Genomic DNA, 25517 nt, shown 5'->3' on the forward strand with positions numbered 1-25517 from the left:
GGGACAGCTGTTGTGGTGAGGCAACAGCCCTTCAGCTCTGGTGGGAAAGGATACGGTGTAAACATTTCTTTAAAGGGTCTGACTCCCAGCACTTTTCATGTTGGAAGAACACACTTTTTTTACACTCTTAAAACCCTGAAGTATTGGAATGAATTAAACAGCAGCGCAGGGCAGAGAAGGATAAGGCAGCCCCGTGTGATGGAGTAGGAGTACAAGCTGCCTGAGAGAAGGACTTGGCCTCAGTTGTAGGTCCTTCTGTAGGATCTGGACTTCTCCGGGGATCCCTGAGCCCGCCTGACAGCCGGTAACAAGATCCCAATCCTTGGCATTAAGCCCAAGGCGGATTTTGGGGTCGACGCGAGTTGCTGGAACCCCGCAAAGCGCCTGCCGGGCCCGGGCCGCCTCTGCTCAGGGGAGGGAGAGACGGCATCGGCGGCCGCCCGGAGCGGCATTCCGGGGCCTGGAGTGGGCACGGGGAATCCAGGCGCCGAGCCCGGAGGAGCCGAAAGGCCTCGCTTCCCCCTCGGCTGGCAGACAGAAGCCCTTTTTGTCGGGCCCGCCCGCAGGCCGCTGCCCCCCGCCTCCCGGCTGCACAGGGCCCGGCCCGGCCCCGGGCGCGGCCGCCCAATGGCGGCGGGGGGCGGGCGCCGCGGGGCCGGGGCCGGGGCTGGGGCTGCGGCGGAGGAGGCCGAGGCCGAGGCGGCAGCGGGACGGCGGCCGGCCCCAGGAGGTGAGCGGGGCCGGCGGCTTTGGGGGGAGCCGAGGGGGTCCCCCCGCTTCCCCCCCGGGCTGCGGAGGGGATCCCCGGAGCGGGGCACGGGGCTGGGGAGGGGGGGTCCGGCCCCCGCTGTGGCGCTGCGCTCCTCGGCCGGGGGCTGCGGGAGGCGATGTCCAGGCGGTGCCCCGCAGCCTCCCGCTGCGTGCCCTGCCCGCTTTCTGCAGAGATTTACCCCCAAAAATCCCGGGTAACTCCCGGCCCGTCCCCTCCTTCGCTCCTCCGCTCTTGCTTCTTTGTAATGGAGCTCGGAGCAGGCAGCGAGGGAGGGTTTGTGGACAACAAAAATGGAGGAGCGGGGCTGTTTTGCTGCAGCCGCTCGCGGGAAGCTCCCGTGGTGGCTCTTCTGGCCGTGCCTTCGCGGCTGGGCTGTTCCCGCTGCCTCCTGACAGGGCTCCGTGCTCGCTGGCCGCCGTGGCCGGGTTTTGGGGAGAGCTCCTGCCTTCTGCCCCTGCTGCATGAGCACTGCTCTGGGCTCACCAGGAGCACGGATGGTGTTCAGGGGAGCAGCCCGTGCACAGAGGTGCTAATCTGGCGGTGGGGTTTAGGAGCTGACGGCGGGGGAGCGGTGGAAATCAGCTCTTCTTCCCATTTTCTGTAACCGGCTAAAGCGGCATGCCTGAAGCTACCTGCTTCCGGAGCCTGCTGTCACGTTTGGTGGCTCTGAGCAGGGACAGTGGTGTCCCTCAGCACCTCCCGTGTGTTCAGTTCGCTTGGCCCCAGGGACCAGCCGTGGTCCTCAGCCTTCCCCGCGTGTCCGTCCCCTTTCAGGGAGCCTGGGGAAGCTGTGGGCTCCTGCACAAGGATGCCGTGGTGGGAGAGAGCAGTGAGCATTGGGTCAGGGTAACGGGGGGGAACGGCGTTTGGGATGGGAGCAAGGGGCCTGGGCTGAAGGGAGAGGCACATGCTCTGCAGAGGGGGGCCTTTCGCCCAGTGTTCATCATCTCTGTCTTCAGTCACTGTCGTTGTTGGATTCCTGATGCATCAGGTGGTGCCAGCTTGGCAGTGCTAAATGGCCTGTAGTAGCGTTAGCAGGTGGTTATTCTCTAGTGAAAAGAGTACGAGGTGAAAGCTTGCTCTTGGTGAGGTGAAGGGACCTGTTTTGAGAGCTGTCCAAGAGGGCCCCTCTCCTGAGGAGAGCTTCCTCAGCGCTCTGTCAGGGTCTCACCAGCCGTGGGTCTCTAGGAATCCCTTGTGTAACGGAGGCACGTGTCACCCTGCTCGTACTGAGGAGCTGGGAACCAGAGATGGAGCATCGTGGTGGCACTTTGTCGCTGACCAGGAGGTACCATACTCAGTGGAGTCCCCTTGAAAAACCCCTGGCATCTTGAGGAGCCATATCCTCCGGTATAAGCTGCCTTTCCAGATCTACTGCTGGCTGAAAAGCGCCGTCTCGCTTCTGAAAAATAAATGTATTCCATCAAAGCAGAAGATTAAACTCATGGCAGCTTTGAAGCTATTTCAAAAAGGCAACAAAAAGTACATAACGATGTCAATTTTTCAAAGCTTGGTTACCAGCTGCTCTTTCAGGCTGGCTTGGGGCTGAGCGTGACAGTTGCTGTGTCACTGTGCCTTGGGGAGTTGATTTGAGTTTTGATGTCTGGTCCCTGTTTATGGGAAATTATCAGGATAAGCACTCAAGGCAAAGAAGTTTAGGGTGGGTGAATACAAGGAAGATTGTTTTCTTAGAACTGTTAATGCAGTGGTAACGTTGCATTTTAGTTTTATATTGATGAAGAGGTTGATGAGACTTTGTTCTGGCTTGCCTGGGATGGGAGGTGCTCTCGCTTGCTGTCGGACACTTTGCTCTGCAAATACAGCCCTCTCTTTCTCCCCAGTGCTTGCAGTTTGTCTTGAGCTTTCTGCTTTCATTTTCCTCCACCTTTCATTTTGATAGTCCCTTTAACTGAAATGCTTCATAAATTGTAACGCAGCGTTTCTGATTAAGAAATAGCAGCCAGCGTGCTGCCAGTGTAAAGAACAAATAGGGTGTGTGGCTGTAAGCAGTGATGCAACTGAAAGTAGTGCTTGGATCGGTCTGTTTGGGGCTTTTTTAGTGATTGTAATGGCATTTGGCATAGAAGAATGCTCACAACCGCCATGCAATGGATAGGGAAATCCTCTTCCAGAGAAGCCTGGGTTCCTTGTACGCAGCCTGTTTCCTGCCTAGGTGCTTGTTAGACCCTAAAAAGCCAGATAGATTCTAGCTGGGGACTGGTGCAGTGGTGAATGTGTTTAGGATCGTGTCACCAGCAAGTTGTGAGGACATATCCAGTTGAATTCACTTTTCCTGTTAACAGCTGTGAGGGGGAAGGACTTTGCCACCTGTAGCTTCTGTTTTACGTGACTTTTCTCTTTCCTGCCTTATCAACAAAGCTCGTAAAAATACGCTGGAGCTCCTGGTTTATTCTGGAGTTTGGCCGCCTGTTTTACACACCTTCAGGTACCGTCTAGCTTCAGCCGATGTGGAGGCTGCTGGAGTTGCTGCTAAGGGAGCTCCAGCTCCCCGCAGGAGGGCTGTGCTCGTGTCTCCATGGCTGTCCCTGCTTGCACCTTCCTCGTTTTAAACAGCCAGTGTGTCTGCTCCTTCTGGTACTTGTCCATTTAGAACAGGACAAGTGTCTTTATACATTGTTAATTTTAAGAGCAGTTGTCTAATAAGCACCCTCGTGGGGCTTTTTATAACTAATTTTGGGCAACTTCAGTTGCTTGTAAGCTTCTGACTAGCAGGAGCAAAGTCCTTCTGTGCATTTCAGTTACCGGGTTCAGATTCGCTGGTCCACAAGCGGGATGCTGATACTTGAGCTATCTCATGTTCTCTTTACGAGTGCAAGGATTAAAGCCTAAAATACTAATTTGAAATGATGTTGAAGGTTGGCCTCATTGCTCTGAGGCGTTAAAACTTCCTACCTGCGCAAAGCACAGGGAGCCAAAGGAGTGCTTTCATCGTCTGCCTTTCCCCTCTCTAGACAACACAGGTCTATGGCAAAGCAAGCGAGGAGTTGCGTGCTGCTCCCTGGCAGCAGGCTGGCAGCCTGAGCATTGGGTGCTGCCGAGCAGCTCGCTCTCCTTTCCGTGTCCCTTTCCTTGCACAAGACGTGGCCCCAAGTGTTTGGTCCCGTTGAGCTGGGTTGGGAACACAAACAACAGCTCTGAGGTTTTTTTTTTGTTGTTCCTTGTTAAATTAAACATCTGCTCTGCTTGCAGTGGCTGCCACCGAACCATGAAAGCCAGGGCAGGGCTGGGCTATTTGAGCTGCAGTGGGGTTCTGCAATTGAGATTTTTGCCCACTGACTTAATCTGGGCACAGCGCAGGTTTGCTCATGAGATTAAGAACAGTTATCTGCCACAGAAATCTGCGTTACGACGGCCCTGAGCTGCGTGCATTGGTTGAAGTAGTTACAGTTTTACATGAGTCATCGTTTTAAGGGATGAAGAAAGGTAATTGCTCCTGTTATCTCAGGGTGTGGGCTGGCTGTAGTGCAGTCGGGTAAGTGGTTAGGTACCGCTGAAGGAAGAGCCCGGTGTTAAACCCCTGGCTGGCTGTTCCTGATGTCTTCTCCTGCGCTGGCAGCAGTGCTTGTGCCATTTGTGGTGACCTGGTACAGGGAGCTGAATCGGCATGAAAATTGATCAGAAATTAAAATGTCAGTGTGAGAGGAGGCAGGAGGGCGCAGGTTGGAATATACTGTTTTATAACCATGTTTTGGAACTGGTGTTTTTCTCACCACAAAGTTTTCTTCCCAGCAGCTGGATTTTTGACCAGCGTTTCATCAGATTTATTACTGGTTTTGATAGTGGGGTGAAGAGCATGCAATAAGGGCTGTGCTTGTGATTCTGCATCAGTGGTATTTTCACGTGGGAATATTGGTGTTCAGGCTGTAATTCTCTGTTTTCTTCTACTTTTTGTTTAGGCTCTGCTCACTGTTGAAAAATGGGAGAGATAGAAGGGACGTACAGGGTCCTGCAGACTCCTGGCTCTCGTTTGGGTGTCCAGAAGAACTCTGGAGTGAGCACCCTGGAGCCGGGACAGAATCTCTCGACTGCAATGTCGTCACCTGCCAAAACGCATGAGAAGGATCTGCAGGTCAAAATAAAGATGTTGGACAACACAGTGGAAGTACTTGACATCGAGGTAAGAGAGTTTTAAACCTGGTTTCAAGTACACTTAGCTTTGGATAATGTAAAGCCTACAGGATCTTCTGCTGTACAGAGCTGGGACATTTTGGGGCAGTATCTGAATAAAGACTCCTGTAGGGCATTTGCCTACTTACCTGTAGTGGAGTAGGACATCTTGTTTTTTAAAATCTTGTTTAACAGATATTTGCATTTTTAACGGACATTTATTTCAATACAAGCACATGCTGTCAACAAGAAGTTTTGACTGTTGCTTGTGTTGGGGGAACACCAAATGTCTTGTGCCAAATTATTCTCGCTTCCTGAGCCATGTGCATCTTTGTAGCTTTGGCAGTTGGGAGGGCAGAAGGGATTTTTTAATTGCTACTTTTCATTAATTGTTTTAATGGTTTGTATCCTCTTCAAGTTCATATCAGAAAGCTTTTGCTTGCTTTCACACTTGGAGAGAGAGGAACCAGACGGGTAGCAGTGTTTCCGAAAATCAGTATTTAAAAATTTGCTTGCTTAACAATCAGGAAAATCTGCCTTAAGAAATACAAACCAAACCAGGGTAGTTCTATTAAAAAAAAAATTGCTCTTCAAATTCTTGTTTTATACTCAGCATTAACCTCAGACTTTTAATTTTGCTTGCTTGAAGAATTATTGTTAGAAAACATTTATAGGCTAGTGAAGATACTCAGCTATTGGATATTCTATATTAGTATAAAATTTACTTTATAATTAGCAATTGTAGCCTTAATTTGTTGCACAGACTTAAACAGGTTTTTACCAAGTGGAGCAAGAATGATGTCTGTGGAACTCTAAAGAAATACAGCAGCTTTTTGCCCTGTCTTGTATGGATTGCTGCCTGACTGTTCAACTCTCAAACATGAAATCTGTTTGTTTTTTTTTTGGTTGTGTAAGGCTTTGTCTGTATCCTTCCACCTGAGGACACAGAGGTTACAGCAAAACCATCTGTCCTTTACTTACAACACAGAACACCAACAATTCTTTTTTTTTTTTTTCTTGTGAGAATAGCTTTAAAAAAAAATAAAAATCTGTGGTTCTCTTAAAGTGTGATCTATTTTCTTTTTTTTCAAGTTGATTAAGGTATTGGAGCTTTTGTGTTTTTGATTTAAAAAATGAAAGCAACAACCTTGTACCTTTGCAAATCACTGCAAGCTTACCATGAGCTGTAAAAATATCCATGAAGAGCTTATAACTGCTAGTTCCCCCTTATATTTATGTGAATGAACAGAAATTATCTGTGCTTTAGCATAGATGCTTTCCTTCTCTTCCCTGTCGTATTTGTACCAACTTTTTGTCTACTCTTCTCATGTGATATTTGTGTCAACATCACGTTCCACATGCCAAAACCATTAATTCCTTGCTCTTACATTTTTGGTCTTGGACTGCTGTGGGTCATACTTCAGTCTCGCCTGTCTGACCACTCATCTAGTTTCTGTTCCTATTCCTTCCTTTCCTTCAGCTGGCTGCCTCCTGCAGAGGCACTGTATGGTCTCTAGGATGTTACTGGGTCTTCTCCACAGCTAAAACTTACTCCGTATTAGCTCACTCCATTATTGCAATGGCTAATTGCTTATCTCTGCTATCAAAGTCCTTGGGGGTTTTGCTGGTGGGGACTCAGCTCCATTCTCTGAGTGGGTCACAGTACCTTTTTGGTCTCATTTTTTGCCTTTTTGTTTTGTTTTGTTTTTTATTTTTATTTTTTATTTTTTCTCCATCATGACAAGAGGTTTCCCTTAATTGTGAGCAATTTTTGTTTTCTCCTTTTACCTGGAAAGCTCTCTCTGGTTATGAAATCCACAGAAACACCCGAATTTGTGCAACTAGCTTGCTGAGGCAGAAGTTAATACCATACTGCTCTTCTTTAAGAAGTCCGTCAGAACTGAACAGTTTAGGAACTTCGGCCTCCTGTAAGCAGTAAGGAGAAGGAATGATTTTGTCTGTAGGTCACTGAGCACAGAAAGCTCCATAGTCATCAGCTGTACCATTAATGAGTCTTAGTGACATACTGCCTATATCTTTCGCTTTTGTCTAAAAATGTGATGTCAAATGGGGATGAGGTATTACATTGCAACCCCCCTACCTCCTAATTGTCTCCGTGGCCTGGTGGGATAGCAGGGACTGCTGCCTGCTGGTTTTGATGGAAAACTGATTTTTTTTTTTTTTTTCCCCTTGGGCACTAAGGGGGAGGAATTAAGAAAAGTCGGTCATGTTTGGTAAATAGGTGCTGTAGGCTTGGATGGGCAGTTTTTTTGAAAAAGCAGTGAGTAAATTCATGATGAAGCTGCTGTCCTAGAGGGGTTGAAGCTCTGACCTGAGTGACGCTCGCCCACTCTGCTTTGCTTTCAAGCTTATTTCAGCAGGGTCTGGGAATGAGAGGTCACGTTGTCTTCACTACCTACTTCGTGTGGCTTGTGTTTGTTGGCCTAGGTCAGCAATAACTTAGTGTAGCAGGACAAGAGCTCTGTTGTGGAGGGCCGAATATGAAAAGATGTGAATGCGTAAAGCAGGAATGTGCTGCGTAGCTTGTCTGGGCCTCCCAGAAGCAGGCAACGAGTTCCCAGCGCCAGAGCTCAGCGTGGGCAGGTAACCTGAAGGTAACGTGGTGTTCCCAAGCAAGGCACGACCGCTTACTGGTTAAAGGTGGACCTTGACTGCATATAGAAGTTTATGAGAGAGAACCCTTCACGGTTTTTCTCAGCTAATTTCTTAAAAGCTCTGCAGGTAGAGAAGTCTTTAAAGGGAAGCAGGACTGAAGACTAAGCTGTAAAGGCCTTTCTCATATGTTCTGTTGGTACTGCCATCTAAGGGAGATGTATCTTAGGCAAAAAGGGACTTTCCTTCCTGTTTTTAAGATCTGTGGGAAGTAGCTTTTTACTGAGAAAATTTGTCTTTGGAAGCAGAATTGGCACGGTAGCCATCTCCTGGAGAGGGGCTTTTCTCTGCAGAGCTGCAAGGAAGATGGCATAGGAACTTCATCTCCTACAGCTCTTAGGAAGCTGCCGAAAATGGTCCACGCCAGCAATTTTAACTGTGTAGGATAAGCAGAGTAGCTGCCATAATGATCTAATCTTCACAGGCTTTTCCGTGTCATTTCCTCCTTTCTCCAACCCGTGTTTGAAATATTTACTTATGTCGTGGCAGGTGCTGGGAGATGCCCTGGTTTGGCAGCTCTTCCAACTGTTTGTGTTTTTTAACTCACCAAAGAGCAAAAAGGGACTGACAAAATGGCATGACTAATGGGACAAGGATAAAATAAAAAGGAAATCTTTCCTTTGTGTTGTTGTTTCTATCTAGAACAGTGTGTTAAAGGTTCAGCGCAGCTAAAATCCGCTGTCTTTTGTCTGAGATCCACTGCCTCTGTTCTTACTAACCATCTGTATTGTCAGGTTTTCTTTTTAATTATGAATTTATTTAATCAGTAAGAGAGAGCCGTTCTTTAAAGCACATAGAGGCAGAACTCCTTTCTGGGGAATCTGTCCTCAATGCTCAAGCATGGAGCTTAAATGTTTTATAAGAGTTCAGAAAACTGAAAACTGTGTATTTATCCTTTCTCCTTTCCCTCCCAAACAGTAAAGAGACTGAAACATAATGCATTCAAAACTAGACTGGAATATTGTTTCCATATATTTTTTTTCCTTTTTACATTCAGCTTACGTAGTTCAGAACTTCCATGTCAAGGGGCACCTGTCCTCTTCCCTCAGAGCTAAGTCTGTCCAAATGGGTGCTTTTGCAGACTCCTAGATGAATGGTTGGAGAATTCAATTTAATTCAGATCGTGGGCACACTTCAAAGTAAGCAGGGTTGTACAATAGAAGTTCTGCCAGCTTTTCCAAATTTCTTAACAGATTAAACTTGGAAGCCTTTGATCAGCATAAAAATAAACGGAATGGTCTGGGCTGGGTTTAATTTGCCGAAATGACCACTTGGTGAAACTGTACTTGTCTGGTGCAGGTTCTGAACGACAGCAAAATGTGCTGCAACAAAGGGCAACTCAGGCTGCAGGAATTTACAGCTATAGGAAGCTGTGCTCTAGAGTTGCTGAAAGTTTTTGCATAGATCTACAGTAGAGCTGCAAGTGGGGTGTATTATGGTGATAGACATAAGGGCTGTCAAAGACAGTGCAGCATGTGTATCTGTTGGACAAACAATGCCCTTTATTTCCGTGCCACGCTGATGGTAGACAGGAGGCAGATACTGGTTTAAAATCTACGTAAGTGAAACATCAGGTTTAGTTCGCAAGGAAAGGATCAAACTTTCCAGATCTTCTCACTGTTTTCTCTGATGTCATATATTTATTTTGGGTCTTTGCCTCTCTCTGGCCCTGTTTTTTCTTTGCACTAGCTTATAAGATGTTGAACGGAATTGCTGCTGTAATGTGGTGTTAAATATTTGGCCTATATCCTGTTCCTGATGTAGGAAATATATATGCTTCCTTTCTTAGATGAATTAGGCTTAATGCTATGAATAAGTGTCCTAGAAAAAGGGGCTTCGGTTTTTATACTTGAAGTTTACCAAGCTATTTTTGGGTAGAACTTAGCACTTTTTCTGCTGAGTATATGCTTCTCCATCTACTTGAGAATAAAATAAAATTAGTGAGAAATACTTGTGTTATATTATGGTAGCATTTTTCTACATTTTTCCCAACTTGCAAATGAATTCCATAAAAATGTGGTAGCCATGATAGAATCATAGCACAGCAAAACCAGGTGGTTCTGCCTGCTTTGTTCAATGGGAAAACTTAAAGTAGAATTTCTGTTTCATGCTGTTCTTTGTCAGGTTGCTTTGGACAGTTAAGTCTGTTCTTTCTTTCTTTCTTTTTTTTTTTTCTTTTTTAATATAATGAAGTAACTTGCCTAAGTAAAACTTAAGCATATCCTCGTGTTATGCGCCATGATAATTTACTGTGTTAGCTTTATGCTGGTGTGAATTCACCTTTCCATTTCAGCTAGCTTGTGTTTTCTGGGCTGGGCTTTCTGTTATGTCCCGTGGTCTCCCTGTGATCTGGAGTCAAGCATTGCTCGGGGTTTTCATGGTGAGTAAGGCCAGGGCAGGTGTTCACGTGCCACAGAACTTGAAGCCTCAGGAAAACGCTCTGTTGCTGTTTTTTTTTTTTTTTTTTTTTTCTTTCTTTCCTTTTCATGCATTTCTACCAGGCCTGTTGCTTCCTTGAATGTGGCTTAGTTTCTTGCAGATGGCTGCATCTCATTTTCTTACAAACTGAAGCTCGTGGCGTGTTGTGTGTACCTGCCGTGCTGTGCCATTTGGCTCCCTTCTTTTGGCATGCGTGGGGTGAGCAGCAGGGAAGGACGGGGCTTCCCTGCAGGTTATGGAGATGCTGTAGTCGAGTAAGGTTACACTTCCCTGTATTCCCTGTATTTTCTCATTAAGTATTGCCCCCTCACTGCTTGTGTCTGCTTTTGAGCTTACTGCTGTTCAGTGCAAATCCTCCTGTTGTACAACTAAGGAATTAATGTGTGTTTCTCTGCACGAGGTGGAAAACAGTGGCCTGCCACTTACTCTGTCTAGCAGTGATACTGTCTTCTGGGCAGCTGTATGACTTTCACTTTGTTTATTTAAATCTACAATTTTCACTGTTAGGCTGCAGAATTGCTTCACGTTTCTATGCCAGGCCTACATTTCATTATTCTGGTTTGTCTGCCGTTTGCAGGCCGTAATTTATCTGTAAATTAATTTATCTGTAATTTAAAAATTTATCTGTAATCTAAAAACATATCTGTAATTTAATCTATAATTTAAAGTGTCACGGAAGCTGTGCTTTTCCTGCTCCTGGTTGTTCCGGAGCAGCTGCTGGAGCCCTGGGAGTTGGAGGCCCTGAAATCAGGAACTGGGTTAGGGCTTGAGGAGCGTTTATGGGGCTGTGGAGGAAGCAATCTGAGCCTTGTACATACCCTGTCATTTCCTGTGGTTTGAAGGGAGCGTTTTCAGCATGCTCTCGATGTGAAGTGTTGCTTATCAGGATCTCCCTCCAGCGCCGTGACTGACCTTAAGAAATTTCATCAGGGCTTAAGGATACGTTATGCAAACTCGGTGACTGCAAAACGCTGCTACTGAGGAGTTATAATTAAGAAATATGCACCTGTTAGGAACAGAAAGCATGTAGCGGGAGCTGGAAAACATTTATTCTGAAGTCATTTTCCGAAGGGCAATCCTTCCTGTGGCTCTGCAGTGTCTGTGCTCGGGGGGCTTCCCCGTAGGATGAGGCAGCCAGGCTCGGGTTCCCTGGCGGGCGAAGCTCTGACATGAGTCTGCTTCTGTGCCTTCTCCCCTGCTCCCTGCTCGTGTACTTAGCCCTTCGTTTCGTCAAGGCTTGTTTCCCCTCTGTGCTGTAGAAGCATTAACAGCTTAAATATGTGGGAAGTGGGAGGACAGACTGCTTCTGAATCCTATTAAGCGCTATGCTGAAAGAATCAAAATGCTGTATTAGTAAGCTCAGTGTTTTTCTTCTCTGAAAAAAAAAATGGTAGAAAGAAATAGTCAAAATTCCAGAAAGAATCATGGCCAGATGTTTGTCATTGCTCTGCTTTGACTGCCCTAAATATGGCAAATAAGGTGCCTTAGAACTTATTTTTGTCTGACCTCAGTAGTGAAAGTTAGTAATTCACTGTTTAAAATTCGAAGTTATTACAGGGTTTAAAAAGAAAGTAATTGAAGCTTTGCAGTTCGTGTACCGTTTGATTCTACTCTGTACTTCCAAAACCTGTTATTTTGTGTTCGGGTGCTTGACTCTTTTGATGCTATGTAGGAATGTGGTATTGGGTGGGGAAAGGTAAAACTGTAGCCATTTCATTGACAGCCTGTTTTTAAAAGAAGGATAGGAATTTAATTTATATTATAGAAACAACTTCTGCAGTTCTTTTGACGATAAGTGTCCCAGTATATGGAAAGAAAATTGAATTACAATTCAGCAAAGGAGAAACAGTCTGAATATTCTTGTAAGAAAAGTCCATTAAAACTTACATGCATGTGAAGTGACTTAAAACCCAGAAAACATTTGGTAAAATAGTCATCGAGTGTTATCACAGTCCTTGCCCTATAGATGTAGATGTATAGATGTATGGCTGTGATACGTTACATAGGATGTGCATAGATGAGAACCTCTTCTCACATGAATTCAAAAGGGTGACTGGAGGGATGGTACAAGAGCTGCATTTACTCAGCTTAACACAGAGTTGGTATAGAGCTTGGGCTTCCTTCAATTTGCTGTAAGCACACTGAGAACTTCCTGCTTGGAATTACTCGGTCTGAAAGAGATCTGATAGGTAAACCAATGCATAAGTTCATAATGACGTACGTGCACTGATACAATTCTTCTGTTTAATTCCTTCCAAATGGCTTCCAAAGTAGTTAATACACAATCTAATTCAACGTTTTATTTAAAAATGGAAAATGTGTAAAAAAAATAAAAAAAAATAAAATGCTGTTACCTTCCTTACTAATTCCAATAATGTGTCTTGCTCAGTAACAAAGGCAATGCTATGTTAGACTCTTAAACACTGCTGCAGAATGCAGATGTTCATTTCTTTTTCACAATCTAGTGGTGAAAGATGGGCAAAGTCAGCTGACCTTAGTGTTAGGCCATTCTATCAAAATAACGGTAAGAAATTCTGTATAGCAAAAAGGCCTGTGGTTGTCAGGGAGCCTTCTCTGAGTGGCGGCGTGCAGAGCTGGGTGGTCAGCGGTGCCCCCGAGATGGATAATCCTGTAGAATACATAGCGCCTGAAAGAGCGAGAATAAAGGAGACCAAACAAAAAACAAAGCCAACCCTGGTCAGCTGAAGGCAGCTACAGAAATACGGTGTGCTAAGACATGGTTCAGAGCAATTTTTGGTCCGTGTCTACTGAAAAAAGGGACTTGATGTTGAGCAAGGATGGAGCTTGCTGATATCCTGCTGCATTCGGAGAAACACAACCTTGGGAACGTTTCATTTAAACAAACAGGGTTGCAAAAGCGTGCCTTCGTGCCATCTGCTTCCTTGCAACAAAACACACTGCTGGCAAGGGCTTGAACGTTGCCTGCATGTGTAAAAAGGTGAGAATATAAACTGATCGTGTGAAAAACTGTGCTGTGATGGTGATACCAAGTGCAAATGACATTTTAAAACTGTGACATTGGGTATTGAGGGGCTGACTCGCAGGGCTGAAATCTACAGATTTGAAACAGGCGGAGGGGAGATGCAGGTCAGGCTCTCTGTATGTGAGGTGCCTTACTCCGTTACTCCAAAGGGATCTCTTTCCACCTACAGCAGAACACTTCTGGTTCTTTGGTTCACCATTTTATTTTATTATTATTATTTTTGGAGTGCTATCACTATTGTGAAAGCAGGTTTGAAAACATCACCAGAGTCATTATCATTAGAAGTTGTTTCTTCCCAGCCTTGCGATGGAGGAATGTGGGATGAAGCGAGTTAACTATTAACACCTGCTCACACTGATGTTTCCACAAGTGATTCGGGAAGGTCCTTGGTGAGCTGGGAGATGCTGGTTGCAGGTGCACTTTCCCAGCTCAGAGATCTGAGCTGACATGTTTGGCTTCTCTGTTCCTTAAGCTGCTTTTCTGCTCCTGCTGTCTCCTCTGGCAGGGTGCTTAGGCACGGTGCTCGATGGAGCCCTGACTCAAAGTGGAAAAGGTAAAATGTGTCTTCCAAAAATGAAAAACCCCAAAGCCTTCCTTGTAGAAGCTCCTTGTTAGAGCTCTCCTGTGAGTAGTTGAACCCAAACCATCCTGTGTTCACATTGTGCCCCTCAGTCTGCTGCTCTGGCAGACTGGGGAAGGCAGCCCAAAGCCAAAGAAGCAGGAAAGTCTCCTGCTGGAGGTGGGAAAGTTAACAGAGCTTCAGCCTTATCTAATCTGGCCGATAGGTATTTATTAACCCATCGCCATCGTGTCGATACTCTGCTCAAAGTACATTGAGGAGTGAGGTAAGGACAGTGAGTACAATTTAGGTTACGTTAGGTACAGAAAGGTTAAATTAGGTACAAACGTTTGTAATGAAAAGATAGTTTGAGCCCTTCCTGTGAAATACCTGCTTTGTGTAGATAATCCTTTATGATATTTCTATTTCCTCAATATTTTAAAATATTCCCCTGCAGTAGGCTTCCTCACAGCTGCGTGCCAGCCTTTTTTGGTACTTTATGTGGGAAGGTAGAGGTAAAACAAGTATAGCATCTTCTCTGAGGTTGATCCTCCTTGATTGTTCAGGGTACATTAGGGAGATATTATGGGGAAGTAGCTTTGCCTATGCAGTCTGTGTCTTTTTTAGCAAGCTGCTACATTTATGAAAAGCTCTGGATTGTTGGCTCTGTCGGATTATTTGTCTGACCCCTGCCGAGCATGGGTGTTAGCCTGGTCAGATCTGGATTTCAACTGCTGATGCTTGACGTGCATTCATGTTTTGACTTTAGGTAAGTGGACAAAAATGCCAAAAGATGTCTGGAGTATCATCATGCCCCACAAGGAAACCCTGGGTCCAGTCTTGTTGGTGCTGGCTTGGATGATAGTTTTGACTCCAAAGCATAATTGCTGGAAAAAGACCTGCAATTTTAGTAATCTGGTGTGAACAAAGGGAAGCAAAGCATTGCCTCTATTTGAAGTGTCTTAAAATAGTATTATTTTTTATATAGCTATCTGTAGATAAATACAAAATGATGCTGTGCAGGTTCCTAGGGCGCACAGTGTACATGCATTGAGTGGAGTGGCATCTTAAAGGGAAGAGCTGTGGGATACGTGGTGTTTGCACAGCTGAGTAGAGCCTTGTCAGTGGCAGAGCTGGGGGAAATACAGAGATCCCCAACCTCTTCTGATTTCTTAGCTTGGGTTGTGCTGTTTTGCGGCCTGCGTGAACAAAGCGGGTACTGAGATGTTGCATTATGTACCCTCGCTTCTTGAAGTGGAAAAGTTTATTTTGAGGATGGCTAACGATGGCATGCTGTCCATTGTGGCAGCAGCCCTTGTTTATAACTGTGCACTTTTATCTGGTCTTGGTTTTGTAGTCACCTGTGGAGCACATCACCAGCGAGCTGACCAGGCGGAATCCTTGGTGTACGATCTGTGTTTAATAAAGGCTGTCAGCATGGTGTTACTCAGCCTTTTAAAAATGTTATGAAGTAGTATGCCTTGTAAATACTGTCCCAGCGTTACTGGTAGCAGCACAATTCTCTGTCATTTCCACAGCTGTGATCCCTCTGCTGTAGGGATCCTGCCACCCCAGGGCAGCTGCTGCCTACGCTGCTGCAGTCACTGGCATTTGATTGCTACCAAGTGTGAACTTTGGTGCCACGTTGTCCTGTGTCCTCTGAAGGCAGTGAGGGGAGCAGAATAGCTGGGATGTAGCTGGGACATGCTAATGTGTCATACAACCACCTAAATTTTAAAGCCTGGGAGGAAGCAGGAGGGAGAAGTCATGATTATCTCATCCTTCCTTACAGCTGCAGGCTGCTGTCCTCACGGATCCAGAGAATTATTTTGTAGAAGTTTGGCTTCCAGTGCCTGCGAGCGGTTGTGGTCGGGAGATCAGCACGCTCAGTCAAGGACCAGGATCTTGAGCAGCAGTGTCCTGATCAGCTCATTCCAATGGTGTTTAACTTCAGTTTGAACTTCAGTGACTTAACCTCAGAATGTTTTTCCCTAGGAAGTCTAGAGCAGCGTTGGCACCCAAGGCATTGGGGACATGTGCGTGGGCTTTTCTGCTCTCCAAGTGATAAAAGTGACAGCGAATTTCTGCTCGACTCCCAGTAATTTTCAGGTGGATCTTTTATGTGCTGTCTGTACATAGCACTTGCCAACAGTTTCTCCAATCCTCAGTTGTTATGCTGGCTTTGAAAGCACGATGTGTCTTATTTCTAGTGCTCCTTGTACTTCAGCACTAGAGTTCTTTTTGAGCTTGGGACCATATTTACCATGCTATATACCGACATACACATTTCCCAATCTTGTTCACACAATTCCCTCCCTCTTGGGGATCTTTTCCCACATCAACAAAAGATTGTTTTCCTACTTTCAGGCATCTGGCAAGTCTAGCCACTCTGGAAAAGCATGTTTGTTAGGTAGAGCTGGTTCATTTGGCAGTGAAGTGCTCTAACATTGCGTGAACCTTTAAATGAGCACAGGTTTTAAAGCCAGCCTTAATTAAATGAGCCAGAGGCTCACATTTCTGGATTAAATTGGCTGCAGGTTCAGTTTAAAAAATCAGAAATCTTAAGAAAAAAAGTATGGAGGGAGTCTTATTATTATTATTATTATTTTTAACAAAAACATGCTCATGGGGCTATAGTTATGCCCAGTATGCAGCATAATAATGGACCTTAAACTAACTCAGAAATTTGTGTTTGATTTTGCAGTACCCATATTTGAGTAAATTTGATTTCAGTGCTATATGGAAATACCGTGATACACACTTTTGTTTTTTAACTCAGGAGGTTTGAGTCCTTTCTGTGGGAGTCGTCTTCTCCCAGAGTCACACAGAAAACCATTCTGTTTCCACCTGTGTGTAATTTCATGCTCCCTACTAATTCAGGTTTCCCATAGTTGCAAGTCGATCCTAAGCAGTGCTTAAAACAACCTGTGGGAAGAAAGATGGAGAGAAAATTGTGTGTTTAACTTGTGCCAGGGGTAGTTAAACATATGGATGTCGGAAGAAGCAACTATTTTAGCCATGGAGGAGATGTGTAACAGCTGTGGCCATGCAAGCTCCTTGATGTTCAGCCCTGTCTTAGGACAGATTGCCTAGACAGTGGGTGAGAGGACGAGCTGGAACCTTTCAAATGCCTTTTGCTATGTATCTGTGGGCACTTGAACTTTGGAAGTGGGCTCAGAGTAGTCTTATTGGCAGGAATCTAATAATAATTCTTTTGGTTACCTTGGATGAGTTGATAGTGGCTAGAAAACTGGAAGCAGCTTATAAATCTTGCTTGTGTGCTGCGTTGGTTCCTGCAGCTCTTGACTTAATTCTGGGACAAATCAGGATGGCTTTGATAAATGACAGGTAGAAACTGCTATGGTACGGAGTGGCAGGAGGATCCTGTACAGGATGGTCCAATCCACTGACATTTGTATGTCTGGTGCTCTGCAAGTTGTTAAATGCACTCTAAACTGTTTTTTTTGCTGTTGTCTTAGTAAAATAAGCTGTAGTTGGGACCTGCCGGTATATGAAAGCCAGCGAAACAAATACATGTATTTAAAATACAATTTTCTTCACCAACTGTTAAAAATGAAATAATCTTCTATTAAAGCTTACAGTTACTGTTACATTGTTAACTGTTCAGAAAACTAAATTGAAATAGTATTTGGTTGAGCACGTGAATTTTGTGAAGTGATACAGGGTCCCAGTAAAGACAGGGACCATTTCCATATCAGCTATTTGTTCCAATCAAAGTTGAAGAAACTTAACTGTCCCCTCCTTCAGTACTTTTTATCTTCACTTTTCCAGCTTGTGGATTAAAAACGAATTACAGAGCCTTAAGTTCCTCTTCTTTTAGCCATGAAAATCTTGATGTCAGTGAATGATATTTCTTGCCATCTTGTATTATTTCCTTCTTTCTAATAAATGCGGTTTAAATGCACAGCCTGTATTCATAAATGCAGTTTTTGTTTATACATGGCATTAATGATATCGTAATTAATAAGGAGTTTTGAAATGTTTTTGATATATCAAACTACATTTGGACAGAGATCTAACAGACTTCAAAAGGAATGTAGATAAACAGAGCTATAAAATCACTGAATTGTTTGTGTATTTCTGGTTAAGAAAGGAAATAACAAGTTTAGTGTAACTGCTACGTATAATTGCTGATTGTCGTTTTTCAATTTGCTAAAACATGAGAAATATTTTTTTTCATTATGAAGATTACTAAAAGTGCACCAGAAAAAAAAAAAAAAAACACAAAAAACCAAAACCAACAACAACAAATAAACCACCTCCATCTATGTGAAGGGATCTTAATATAATTGAGTTTACTTTTCATGCTCAAGGCTCTCTGGCTGCTAGTGATGCACTCTGTCCTGGCCATTTGTCAGCGGTGATCTAAAATATAAACTTCTTCCTTTCATGCATATACTGTTTACTGGAGGATTTGGTCTCCAAACAGTTGCAGATTTCTCTAACACAGAATCCAAGGTCAGCTGGTATTTGCTGAAGCTGGAAACCAGTGGTTCCTGCTGTTCTGGCTCGCACAAAAGTTTCCATTCTATACCTCCGTTTTATAACTCTCAGTTTTTTCCAAACTCTTGGCTTTTGGACTGAATTTTTTTTCCAGCCTAACTGCTGCCAAAAGTGGATTTTCATTTTTGGAAAGCTTGAGCAAGGGCGGTTTGTCCATTTTGGAAAATGAGAGGAGTGCTCTTTATAAAAATACTGTGTTCTGGTTTGTTATGTTGTTGTTTAAGTTAAAATACATAGAAGTAGAAAGTTAAGATATTCTCAAAGACATATTTAGGAGTTTGCTGAGGAAGAATTGGTTTCAATAATATTGAAATATGGTCCACCGAAAATCATATGCTTTGTGTTCCTAGTTTGTTTTTCTGTCTTGTGAAGCTAAAATGGCCCAACAAAGGGAGGATCTGCTAGGTGGGCAGTAAGGTATTGTATTTAAGAAAATAGAAAGTAACACTTGGGATTACAAAATGACAGTAACTGTTGCTCCAACTCCTCATTTTTATTTACTTACACTCTTCTGTCCTAAAAATTGCTAACATTGAATGTATTGACTGACTCTGCATAAAAGTAGAGACCTTGTTCTGTAAATAAACTACAGTTTAAAATGTTTGTTTCTATTTGTTTCTGATACTGCCTTTATGTAAAAGTTACATTACTTTTATACTGTTACAAAAACTTTTTTTTTTTTTTTTTTAAAGAAGTGTCCTGTGATGCTCCCAAAGGTAGAAGCAGCCAAAGCTGATTGTGGCAGAGGCAGATGTCAGATTGCTGAACAAAAGGCTGCCTCGTTTCTCAGTGTAAAAAATTCATCCACACTACATATGTCAGCAAAGCTTAGTTGACATAATGTGGACTCTCAGCAACGTGATCTGTGTTACACCACGGGAAGTTTGGTTTGCCCATATTGAAGGTCTTTCATTACATCATAGTATGCAGTGCTGAAACAGAAGTGAGATCACTCTGGTTCGTGTCACTTTTTATGGAATCTCCCCATATGCTTGTAGGAGATGTAGGAGCATATATGGTGATGAATTTCTATTTGCATAAAAACTTCCAAACATCGTGTTTGCCAGGCACTAATGTTGAATTTTCCTGTTCTTTCCATAGCTCTCCTGAATTTGAATTGAGTTGTCCCCCTATTTCTAATACCAGAAAATGCACAAAAGTGCAAGACTGGCTGTGGTGGCTGTTATTTCATAACCAGCTAACGTCTGGTCAGCTGTTGGTGGAGTAATTCCTTATATCCCTTTTTTTCTCTGCTCAGTTCACCTGCTAAATCTTTATATTTCCATGAGAAAGAAGAACTATTCATTAGTCATACATTAGATACAGTAATAATTTCAATTTCAGAATGTGACAGCACTTTAAGGGGTGGGGGAGTGATAATCACATCACAAAACCTCATGAAAACTGCAAAGCTTTAATTGTTGTACATGTAGTCCGAACGCATTATTCACCCTAAATACAGGCATGGGATTGCCACGCAGGTGTTCTCTTAGTGCAATGACACTGTAACGTGCCCGTCCTGATACCATACTTCCATGGTTTTAAGAAGTTTTCAGCCTTGAGATGACTACACAAGTTGATTTGAAGCAAAATAAATAAATAAATAAAATCAGAGCTGGGTCACTGGGGGAAGCTTTTGTTAGCTGCCTATTTAATTTTTTACACTTTGTGTGTGTGTGTGTGTGTGTGTAATAATATAGTAATTCAGTAATACCATTAGTCATCATCTTGGCAGCATGTAAAGAGTAATTGAGAACTTTGGAATGGAAAGTATGCTGTGTTGTGAAGTTATATTGAAACTGGGACCTTTCTGCATTCATGCAGCTTCTTGACCTGACGTCAAAGTTACAGTAATTATATAATTAGAAGATTTGCTTTCTGCTGCTTTCATGCAGATAAAACAATGACATGGAGCTATCCACTGCAGAACTGAACATACATTTCTGTAAACTTCAAAATGTTAAGAAACTTTTCAGAAAGAATGGTTATAATATGGCGTATTGAAATAAATATAACAACAAAAAAAGAGGAACTAAATATCTGTTAGGAGAATTTTCCCACTGGATTTGAGACAGAATAAAATGTTGTGTTCAGTCTCAAGCTTTTGTAACTGATTTTATTATATATATATATATATAATATATATATATAAATATATTTATATATAGATATAAACGTGGTGTCGTTAACATTGGTCTATATTTTGAAGAAAGCACTATGAAATTAAATTCAGTTTAGAGTGAGTTTTTTAAGCTGTTGCTGTAAATGACACATAAATTTATAGTTGAAAGCCTGACTAAATTAATTTTACACTTTTAACATCTGGATGGTACCTTTGTAATTTAATCAGTTGCAACCGTGTCCTCTTACCCTGTTATTCTGTTACCAAATCTCATTAATTTTCCATTCCCCCAAATTTCTCCTCCTTCTCTGGTGGATGATTCCGAATAGCCCAATTTTCAGAATAAAAAGATAAAGCAGTGTTTTATCACCTGGCTATAGCGGGCATTGCGTGGGAGCAGCAGAAGGTTATCAGCCATGAGGTTTTGTTTTGTTTTCTGAAATGGCAGAATGTTTATGCTAACATTACATTGTTTTGTTTCTAAATTTCAGGAGAAGGTCTCATTCAGAGGCGGTGAGGCAGGGCAAGCGTGGGTTTCCTTCGTTCTGTGCGTGGTTTACATGGCTCCCAAGGCCTGGAGGCTGGTGTTGAGGCTGTCTGTCTGAGCCTGCTGGGCACCATGAGGCCAGGAGCTGGAAGCAGCAGCATACTCCTGTCTAAAAACTCAAATGCAGCACAGGAAAGGCACTATTTGGTCTTCTCAGGGAAGAAAGCTCTTTGGGTAAACTCAAGGCAGATTGCTTACAGAAACTGGGTAAAAATGTTTCTGTAACCAGAAAAAGAAGAGAGCACTTCTCACCATGTTGGATCATGTCTGCTTACCTGCAGGTTTATTTGGGGGTTTCAGCATCAGAGGCTAGATCCAATGGGATACCAAGCAACTTCTGGAATGAATGGTATTTGTGCCGTGTGAATTCACCTGACTTGTGTTTCATACTCTTGGTTGCCTTCATGGGTAAACATAACTCATGAAAGCACGGATGAGAGAGATGAGCTAATTTCATATTGTTTTCTGACCTTTTATTTCTGTACTCTTCTCCTTTGTTAAGGCACTAGATGCAGTCAGCTGTTCGCGTCAGGTAGACTACCAGTGCTGCTTCAGACTTCCAGTACTGCAGTTATCATACTTTCTCACTGGAGTTGTTTTTTTTTTTTAAGTGATACAGAGGTATTTTGAAGTGATAGAGCCAGATTACATGGTTCTAAAAACCACTGCCAGTCAATCTGTTTTCTAAGCAGCAATTTCTCTTCAATTTTTGTGAATTTTAGCAATGTAGAGTGATTTTCCCAACTTTTGCTTTATTTTTTAAACCCTCTTCTTTTAACCAAAAGTACTTGTTCTTTTCATTTGCACATTTAGATGACTTACTATATTACTAATTATTTTAATACCTACCCTCTTTTAAAAAAAAATCTACTGTTCCGAACTTAGAGAGTCAGTTACGGAACTGTTTGTACCTGTTTTACTGGGAAAACTGTAGTGTCTTCTGGAGCTCTGACTTTTCCAAATAAACGAGATCTGAGTGGCATGAATGCCTCAGGTGTGTTTAGCTGGAACATCAGTGTCAATGAAAACAAGCCAGAGTAGGGGAGGAAATGATTTTGTGAGGGGGTGGCAGGTTTCCTTCGGTGGTTTGTGACGGCCTGTGGCACAGAGCATGGCCCGGCACAGCAGTCGGGTGCTGTCTCAAGCAGAGCTGTGCGCCCTCACTCTGGGTGTACTGTGAAAACTCCCTCTTTCCACCTTTGTACCACAGCTGCTTTCTGTCAGCATTGGTTTCATGGCGTTGCATGCAGCTTGCCTAGAGCATGGGCGAAGGGTCAGTGGGGAGGGCTCCATCGCAAGCAGCTCGACAGAGACAACATGGCGTGGTGCAGTGCTACGGCTGAGGGAGGCAGTCCCGCTCCAGACTCTTTTCTGTGGGGATAAAAGGTCAAAGCTCCTGTGTCAGCCAATTTTGGCTGAGGGAGAGCCACAGTTGTCGGCTACACAGACGGATTGTTGCTGGTTCCTTGAAGGACGTACATAGCTTGTGGCTGATCTTATTCGCTCACATAGATAAGGTCGGGTAGAGATGGCCTCCAGAGGCCTCCAGCATCGCTGGCTGCCATTCTGTGGAACGTGTCTGTATGTACACTCTGTCTAGGGGGTGTTTGCTCATTACAGTAGCAAAGGTGGTCAGTGCTAATGTGAAAAATCTTTTCTATAGTTTTTAAAGATGCCATATCCTATTTCTAATTTGCTATAAATTGCTTTGTCTTAATCCCACTGTATTTTTTTTTCAGTCCAAATATTATGGCCAGGCTTTACTGACAGAAGTTTACAAGCATCTGAATTTGAATGAATCAGACTACTTTGGAATTGAGTTCCAGAACATCCAGTCATATTGGGTATGTAATGTTTCCTGAAAAATTAATTACAATAAAAAGTTTGAGTGGATGCAGTTGCTTAAGTGTCAAAAGTGCTGGAGTCTCCTGTAGGATACTCTTTGATTTAGTGTAAATCTACTTCACTCATCAGAACAATGTCAACTAATAAAGTAGAGGGGGAGAATCAGATTCTGTATCTTGTTAAATTTCCAAAACGTATAATGCAATTATGTAGCTGCTGATGTTTCTACTTTCAGAAACATAAATATAATCCTCCTTTCCTCTAAAAACTAGTAACTCAAAGTGTAGTCTGCATAGCCCTTACAAAACCATATTAAAAGTGTAGTTTTGGCGGTGGTGACATTCATATTCAGTTAATTCAGACTTCAGTTAATTTCCCTGAAGAGTCATTATGCACCTCTCTGCAATAGATATAAGCCCCAGCAGCTGTACAGGCCTGCATTCACTTTTAATCATGGTCTAGATAAATAATAAGATTCTGTAAGCATCCTAATTGCTTATCCTTGCAAAGAGGGCAGCTTAGCTTCTAAACTGAAAAGTGTTCTTAAAATGGGACCTTTGTTCTCTTTCTTTATTATGTTTTCTAGATTTAGGTCTTACATGCAGAAAGTATGACTGAAATCATAGGGAATGCTAACAGCACTAATGCATGCTGCTTTTGAGCCAAGGGACTATAGCAAAGCTTGTTTAGTTTATTTTTCTTTTGCAAAGCTTCCAAAGCGTTTCTGGTAATAAGGTTCTTAAAATCCTCAGCTCTTGCAAGAGAAGTGACTGATAAGGACCTAACCTAGGCCATTGCTCTGTTACGGCTCTTTTAATGTCTTTTTGTTTGGAGGGGGGTTAAAAAAAAACAAAATAAATGAAATACTTCAGTACCCAGAATACATCATAATAGATTTATGGTTAGTAGAGTGAAAACAGTTTTTCTTTAAAAATCTGTTTGTTTAAGAGAGAACAAAATTGTGGGAAATGAATAAAGAGTAAAAATACTTAAGTATCATTCTATAGAACAGGGATGGACAGAACATGGAAAGGAAAAAACTCCAGCCTTGTCGCATCGCCCAGATCTTCTGTAATTCTGTATTTGAGCTTTTCTGTACTGTCGTGTTTTGGCATGGTTTCTGTGCACCACCTCAGCATTGGTGATGTGCTTTTGCTGAAGTGACTCTTCGTTCTCTGTCCAAATGAGCTTTAAGCATGGATCAGTGATTTTTGTACTGATACATGATAAACGTAAATTCAAATGGAAAGTATTTTTTTTTTTTAAGGCAAAGGAATTGCTGCATTGCTACAGTGAGGAAAAAATGCATATATATTAAGTACTGCTTAAATTGAATTTACTTTTGATGTTTTCTATTGTATTCAAATGAATGCCAGTTTGTAATTTTTTTCTTTAATTTCAGATTTGGCTGGAGCCTATGAAACCTGTTATTAAACAAGTACGGAGTAAGTAGTTTTAAAAAAGGAAGTTTTTCTTAATTTGCATCTACTTTATGTGGGCTGCTTTCATAATTACTACTTGATTTACTGGTTATTCTTCCCTGAAAATTGTATTTGGTAGGGGTGATAATGGTTCCTGTTTGGGCATGCAAACCTGATGTTTTTAATATGTAGTATGTGGTGGGTGGAATGGAAAATTACTGAGCATATGATTCTTTCTCTGTGATAAATATCTAAATAGATTGGATCAGCTGGTGTTAAGTTAGTGAAACATAACATTTGGTGTTTGTGAGCTTTTCTAAGTTGTGTTGTCTTACAATGGAGAAAAGCAAAAAGGAATATTCTGGATTTTCAAATCCATTGTGATCGAGGAGGTAACATCTACAGTCGTGATCCTGTCTGAGAGATGATTGACTTTGACAAGAACTGCAAAAGCTGCAATTGCCTTCTCCATTGTTCTGCCTTGCCAGGCAAAATTCAGAGCTTGTTAATATTCAGTGAATTCCAACATGGTGGGTATTCCCCTTCTTATTGTCAGAAATTCTCTGAAGTCTCCTCAGGAACAGCTTTGTTGAGAGAGCAGAGGTAGTGATCTCTAACCACGTGCATGGAGAATGCCACAGTGTGGCTGAGGCTGGAGGCACCTCTGGATCTATCTCGTTCAACCCCTGCTCAATGTTCATCCCCTCAGGGTCTATGGACATACGAATTTCCAATTTGCTCAAGTATTCCACGACCTGATCCCCTTCCACCAGGGTACGCCTGCCTTGCTCCAGCCTTTCCCCGGTCTCTGGGACTGGGATTCTTGAAGGCCAGCCAGTCTTGCTGCTAAAGACTGAGGCAAAGCAGGCATTCAGCACCTTGGCCTTCTCATTGTCCTCTTTAGCCACGTCTCCTGTTTCATTCAGCAAAGGGCCAACATTTTCTCTGATCTTCACTTTGTCACTAATGTAGAAGTCCTTGCTGCCGTTGACATCCCTGACCACTTCAAATCTCCATTTCCCATTTAAAAAATATAATGTTGCTGTGTCATCTTTTTATATACTCCATGCAGTTAGGCTTTTTGGGGGGGTTTGTTTTTCTGTAGCTGCCTACTGGAAGTAGTTATATCTTAGTCAAGAGATCTGGTGGAACATAGATCTGTGATACTGCTTGGTTACTCCTGGATTCTGCTTTCTATTTATAAATAGGAGAAACTCAACCTTAGACAATAGGCCAGTGGCCACAATTTCACTCATAATATGTATATTGTCCTAACATGGTCTGAGACCATGGGGATATGCTAGAAATTATGGCTGCTTGGCTGTTTGGTGACCTGCCACCCAGATTATGTTGCCAGTGATCTTGAAAGTGGTCTTTAAAAAAAAAAAATCTGTCGTCTTAAGCAGTGGAGTCTGTCACATGCTCATGTTTTGAACCCAATTTTGTATTTCTATAGTTTTGGTAGCTCAGGAGAGAGCCCTTC

The 25517-nt window shown here is 43.0% G+C and overlaps 1 protein-coding gene across 3 annotated transcripts in view; it reads left to right on the top strand.

The window, feature by feature from the left end:
• Positions 1-601: 601 nt before the first annotated feature.
• The window catches only part of FARP2 (FERM, ARH/RhoGEF and pleckstrin domain protein 2), a 71508-nt gene continuing 46592 nt past the window's right edge, over positions 602-25517 (top strand). For all 3 annotated transcript variants that reach the window (XR_014318116.1, XR_014318117.1, XM_082767185.1), the window contains exons 1-4: positions 602-730; positions 4690-4910; positions 22508-22612; positions 24016-24058. Coding sequence is in view for 1 of the 3 variants with exons in the window: in XM_082767185.1 (XP_082623311.1) it covers positions 4710-4910; positions 22508-22612; positions 24016-24058 (349 nt within the window). In the remaining 2 variants the exon portion in view is untranslated. The remainder of the gene's footprint in view (positions 731-4689; positions 4911-22507; positions 22613-24015; positions 24059-25517) is intronic.

Source organism: Aythya marila, assembly GCF_965140915.1.
Source record: "Aythya marila genome assembly, chromosome: 9".
NCBI lineage: Eukaryota > Metazoa > Chordata > Aves > Anseriformes > Anatidae > Aythya > Aythya marila.